This window comes from Hylobates moloch, unplaced genomic scaffold (assembly GCF_009828535.3).
Source record: "Hylobates moloch isolate HMO894 unplaced genomic scaffold, HMol_V3 SCAFFOLD_10, whole genome shotgun sequence".
NCBI lineage: Eukaryota > Metazoa > Chordata > Mammalia > Primates > Hylobatidae > Hylobates > Hylobates moloch.
This window is the reverse complement of record NW_026652285.1, coordinates 33,165,983-33,171,982: the sequence shown is the minus strand read 5'-3', so window position 1 is coordinate 33,171,982 and position 6,000 is coordinate 33,165,983. Positions and strand designations below refer to the sequence as shown.

The 6,000-nt window shown below is 36.6% G+C and overlaps 1 protein-coding gene across 4 annotated transcripts in view; it reads right to left on the bottom strand.

Annotated features, from left to right (window-relative positions):
* Positions 1-319: 319 nt before the first annotated feature.
* The window catches only part of MELK (maternal embryonic leucine zipper kinase), a 104,997-nt gene continuing 99,316 nt past the window's right edge, over positions 320-6,000 (bottom strand). For 3 of the 4 annotated variants that reach the window (XM_032164167.2, XM_032164169.2, XM_058445894.1), the window contains 2 exons: positions 3,360-3,463; positions 320-842 (listed from right to left, as the gene is read on the bottom strand). In XM_032164167.2, the coding sequence (XP_032020058.1) occupies positions 665-842; positions 3,360-3,463 (282 nt within the window). In that variant the 3' untranslated portion in view covers positions 320-664. The remainder of the gene's footprint in view (positions 843-3,359; positions 3,464-6,000) is intronic. The other variant, XM_032164168.2, reaches the window with a different exon arrangement.

Below are 6,000 nucleotides of genomic sequence, written 5' to 3'. Positions count from 1 at the left end.
TTTCAGGGGGGGTTCATAGTTCTGATACTTATCATTTTTTGACCAAACATACTTACTGAAGTCAACACTCTTTTATTCAACATATTAAATGTGTTGTTTAACTCTGGTAACCACAGCTGTGACTTAGTTAACGATCTCAATAAATCCTACTTAAATCAGAGACAGGAAAAAATTATGCAAATGAATTCTTATCTGTTTTTCTGCCCAAGGCATATTTGATAACAGATAAAACATACTCCAAATAGTCTCTACTTAATAGTCAGGAAGCCATTTGAGGTTTTATTTGGATAAAAATCAAATACAAAGAAGAGAAGCCTGCTATATTCACAAATGGTTTTATTTCAGAAAGAAATTACACATTAAAGAGACATAGTTAAGAGCTTACATTCACATATGGAAGTGAATCTAAGAAAGTCAACAATTATTAATATACAAAACCACATGATTAAAAAAGACAGTAACAGATAATGACAGATGGGCTTGACTTAGATTCATCCACAAAATAATATCTTTTGTTTAAAAACAAAGAGATATTGGTCTTAAGATAGCTCTTTAGAAACAAGTTGGTAGTTCCAATGAACTTTAAAATCAAAGCGATCATGACAGTCTTTATGTAGGCTGTATCACACCCACACTCATCCGGCAGAATGGAACAATCCATCAATTATACCTTGCAGCTAGATAGGATGTCTTCCACTAATCTTTTGTAAACCCAGGCATCGCCCTTAAGCCGCTGCCTCCTGATACCCACCACATCCGGTTTTTGAAGCTGGCACACTTCTAGTTCAAATTGCATTGTCACTTTCCCAAAATCTGACTGTGTTTGACACTTCAGTGTATAACTGTGAAAAACAAGATAAGAAGCTAGTTAGTAGGAGAACCATATTCTGTATAAGAGTTTTCTAAGCCTCTAGGAGGCCAGTGGAGAAAACGAACCATTATTTCATATTAAGCAATGTATTACTGTTTACAGTTTCCAAATGACCTAGCTATGCTTTAGTAATGGAGTATGACTGGTGTTTTCCCAGAAACTGAACTAGGATCCTAAGAATCAGCATGAATAGGCTTTATTAGAAGTCTCCCTTGCTCCAAAGAAAAGCCCGTTTCATAGCTATACATGCCATTCATGCTCAAGAAATCTGGCATTCTTTATGCAATCCTTTCAACAGTGTAATCCGCAAACATTGGGCATTTCCACAACATTCACAACAAAGGAAAGCACAAGAAAGATAATATTTCATGTGTGTGAGCCTTGTCAGAAACTTCTGTCTTTCATATAAATAAAGCTGAAGCCAGTAACCTGTCAGAAAGGCACGTGTGTTTTTGAGGTTTTTCTAATTAGTAATAAGAGATAACCTCTTATAATGATCATCACATCACTTTATGGCAGAAAGAAAAGCAGAAGAAAAAGCCCAAGGAAATGGCATATTCCCATAACTGAAACATATGGCATTTATAGCTAGAACTGCTGCATTATCTACTCTGAGAATGGAAAGGCCCAGTCAAAATGAAGCCTGAAACTCATCTTAAGACATATGTATGCCGGGCGCGGTGGCTCACGCTTGTAATCCCAGCACTTTGGGAGGCCGAGGCGGGCAGATCACGAGGTCAGGAGATCGAGACCACGGTGAAACCCCGTCTCTACTAAAAATACAAAAAATTAGCCGGGTGTGGTGGCGGGCGCCTGTAGTCCCAGCTACTCGGAGAGGCTGAGGCAGGAGAATGGCGTGAACCCGGGAGGCGGAGCTTGCAGTGAGCCAAGATTGTGCCACTGCACTCCAGCCTGGGCGACAGAGCGAGACTCCGTCTCAAAAAAAAAAAAAAAAAGACATATGTATGATCCTGAAAAGCTGTATAAATTTAATTCACGTAATAATTTTTAATTAGTTTACATTCTATTTTAGAGTTTTGTTTGTCTTACCAATCTTCAATAAATAGGACTGATTTTAAGTTTCAATTCCCTAAATACTTAAGGGTTCCTGATTAGGTGCTGTTCCACAGATGTGTGGAGAAGTTACATTGTTTCTGTTATGTACTTTTTTCTGTTTCATACTGTTATCTACCAAAATATTCTTTTTCTTACTAACTTAATCATGTGTTTTGGGAAAGAGGCTTGATCTCTCAAAAATAAGCAGTCAACATCAGAAATGCCAAAAGGAGCACCCTGCAGTTAAGATTCTTGACAGGAAGATGAGGCATAGAACAATTTAGTCACAAGTTAGATAATAGATCATTGAGAGGCCTGTGACAGAGATATGCCCAGAGGCTCATAAGCCCCAAGCATGAAAAAGAGATCAGAGTGGGAGAGATGTGTTCTGATGAAGCCTGAGAGGAACGCCAGGGTTCACAGAAGGAATGCTTGCCAACATTTACAGGTAACTAAAAACTAAAATTATATCTGCACAAGATTGTTTCTTCAAATCTTACTCTATATTGACTATTCTATTTACATGTTTAAATCCATGCATGTCTCTTCTGGTTGCTTTAATAAAGAAATTTTAAAGGGAAATAATTGAATGGAAATGCTTAGAAATATGGCCATCTTGGGTAACCAGAAGAGACCTGGCTATTGAGACCAGGAGATCATAACCAAGGAGCCTTTGATGGCAGTTCCTTCAACAGCGGGAGAGAGGTAAGGTGAAAAAACTTCCTAAAGCACTAAAAACCCAGGCCTGTAAAATAGCCAGTCATGAAGAGAAGGATTCTGTATAAATCCCTGATTTATTTGAAATGTCTCACAAATTTAGATTATAATTTATAAATATTATTGTAAAGCAGAAAATCAAAGGAAAATAGAGGATCTACAAGAAAGCCAAAGAATTTTGAATTTTCCTATTTTGAAATAAAGTGGGACAATATCTGTGCTTCTAAAACTTTTATAGCTTGAACCAAACAAAAGAGAATAAATTATAAGCAATAACACTACCTTAAAAGCTTTTGGGAATGAGGTGGGAGAAATACATTTTTTCTAAAGCACAGGGGTGAGGAGATCAACTCCTATTTTCTCTTTTTTTTGAGACAGTCTCACTCTGTTACCCACGCTGGAGTGCAGTGGTATGATCTCAGCTCATTGCAGCCTCCACCTGGGTTCAAGTGATTCTCATGCCTCAGCCTCCCACACAGCTGGAACTACAGGCATGCACCACCATGCCCAGCTAATTGTTTGTATTTTCAGTAGAGACAGGGTTTCTCCATGTTGGCCAGGCTGAACTTGAACTCTTGGCCTCAAGTGATCTGCCCACCTCAGCCTCCCAAAGTGCTGGGATTACAGGCGTGAGCCACCGCGCCCAACCAACCCCTATTTTCTCAAAGTCCAAAAGATATTAAAAAACGCAACAGCTTGTAAATGTGCTTCTTACCCCTTTTGTACAAAGTCAACATGCTTCTTTGGAAGAATAGACATTATTTCATTCAACAGTTGATCTGGATTCACTAATCTAGTTGTAGTCACATTATAGTGATGCTTAAAAAAGAAAAAGAAGAGATGAGAAGTAAATTTTTACATCAACACAAAGACCACCACACCAGATCAAGAGTTCCAAAACTCCTCAATATAGTACCGTTTCAAATGAAACTATTTCCTAAAAAATATCTAAGGAATTTACAGTCAACTCTTAGTGAGTTAATGGCACACTGGGAGAGCTTGGAGAAATTATGGTTATTAGTAACCACACCCATAGCTTCCTTTTCATACTTTCATTTTCCTCTCCTACCAATCCTTTTAAAGAAATAAATATTAAAGAGCACCCATCTAACTGTTTGAGCTTTGCCTGTTTTCCCCTTCCCACACTATCTTAAGAGACATTAACAGTCCTGAAATGTATACCACAGAAAGATAAACAAACACCATACAAAGTTTGCTTTGTACCTAGTTGGATATGTTTCCTTAATTCTTTCTGGATTATTTAAAGAATATTATAGAGTTCCAGGAGCTGGTTTTATCACAGTTCTATGAGGAAATAAATGTAACAAGTATTCCTTTAAAAAAGTGATGTCATATTATTTTTTCTCATTGACTGAGAGCCTAATTCTCAGAGAGAATTTCATTCCTAATTGATATTTATCCTTCATTCATTCAACAACTATTTTTTGAATGTTTACTATGTGGTAGCACTGTTTTAGTGGGTCCTGGACATACAAAAATCCCTCCCTTCCTGGTAAGTACCTTTACTGTCAAACAAAACCGTAGTTTCTATATCTTTCAGGTTTGAGTTCATTGTATAAATAACAAAATGCCTAGGAAGAAAAGTATCCAACTATCTTACTTTTCAAAATAAGAACCTATGGCCCAAAGAAGAGATATAAATTTCTTAAGGTAGTGCTTCTCATAGTGTGATACAAGATAGACAAGGTAATTCTGGGTGGCACATGGATAAATATTTTTAAATATGTATTTGTTCCCATCTGATTTCGAAAACATAATTAACAAAAAAAAAACTCTAATGATATATAAGTTTCCTTTTAAATAAATTTGAGTTTTAAAAAATTATCTTGATTGTGGTAATGGTTTCACAGATGTTATATATAATGCCAAAGCATATTAATTGTACTTTAAAATATGCACAGTTGGCCAGGTGTAGTGGCTCATGACTGTAATCCCAGCACTTTGGGAAGCCAAGGCAGGAGGATTACCTGAGCTCAGGAGTTCAAGACCAGCCTGGGTAACATAGTGAGACCTTGCCTCTGCAAAAAAAAATTAAGAATTAGCCAAGTGTGGTAGCATGCGTACCAGCTACTCAGGAAGCTGAGGCAGGAGGATAACTTGAGCCCAGAAGGTCAAGGCTGCAGTGAGCTTTGATCATGCCATTGTACCGCAGCCTAGGCAGCAGAGCAAGACTCTGCCTCAAAAAATTAACAACAAATAAAATAAAATATGTGCAAGTTTATTACATGTCAGTTATATCTCTATAAATCTATTTGTTAAAGGAGAGTCAACATAACAAAAATACCAGATAAATAATAGTGCACCCAATACACCCATAGAGCAAATGTCGTGAAACTGAGTGTTAATGAAGGGACCCTCTCTTTCGTGGTTCCTGATCCAGCACTCTTTTCACCAAACTAAACTGGCTCTGTTAAGATGATATTAATAATAAACTGAACACCTTCAAATCACAATATAAATTACTGCTTTGGTAAAATAAAGAATGAATCCTAATTTATCTACTTAAATTTTGGATTTTTTATAGACTGCTTCCTATAAGAGGACACAACTACATATGATTTGCTATCTTAACAAACTAAGGTATTATTTCTACTATCCTTGCAACTCTTCTGGTAAGTGTATAGTTTTTAGTACAGTATTTGAAGTTGGTGAAAAAAAAATAAGGTTAATTTCCCAAAGGAAGTCCTTCAGTTTTGCAAAAACTTAAAAGCATTAAAAAGTGTTAATGATCTAAAGTTAAAGTTTTCGATCTTAGGACTGTGCTAATTAGGACCATGCGTCTATACATAGGTGGTAAAATGCTCAACACTGATAGTAATCCTTGACATTGGAAACACCACCTTATACTAATAAAGCATTTAATATGCCATGTAGCATCCCATATGTAGAGTCTTGTTTCTACGTCTCAGCCCTGTGAGGTTGCCAGGGTAGGCATTATTTCCAGATTTTACAAATGAAGAAACTGAGGAGATCAGGAATAAAATGATTTATCAAAGCTATACAGTACAAAGCTGGAGCCAGAACCCAGGTCTTCTCATTCCCAATCCTGTGGTTTTTCTCCTACATTCTGGAAGTACTGGAGAACTACCTAGAAAGCCAACTAACACCACAGTAGTTTCTATTTAAAAATGCATTCAGGTTCCAAAATATTTACATAAGTGACCATTTTTAGAACATTATCCGTTAGTGTTTGGTAACTGCTTAGCTTCTCAATAATGTATATATATGTGGTTGAACTAGTTTCCTTAATTTTATTTAACATTTTTCAGTGCAGTAGTACTATGGCTTTTTTAAATCTCAGTGTCAGTGCTTGAAATACTTAACTATCTCCAACC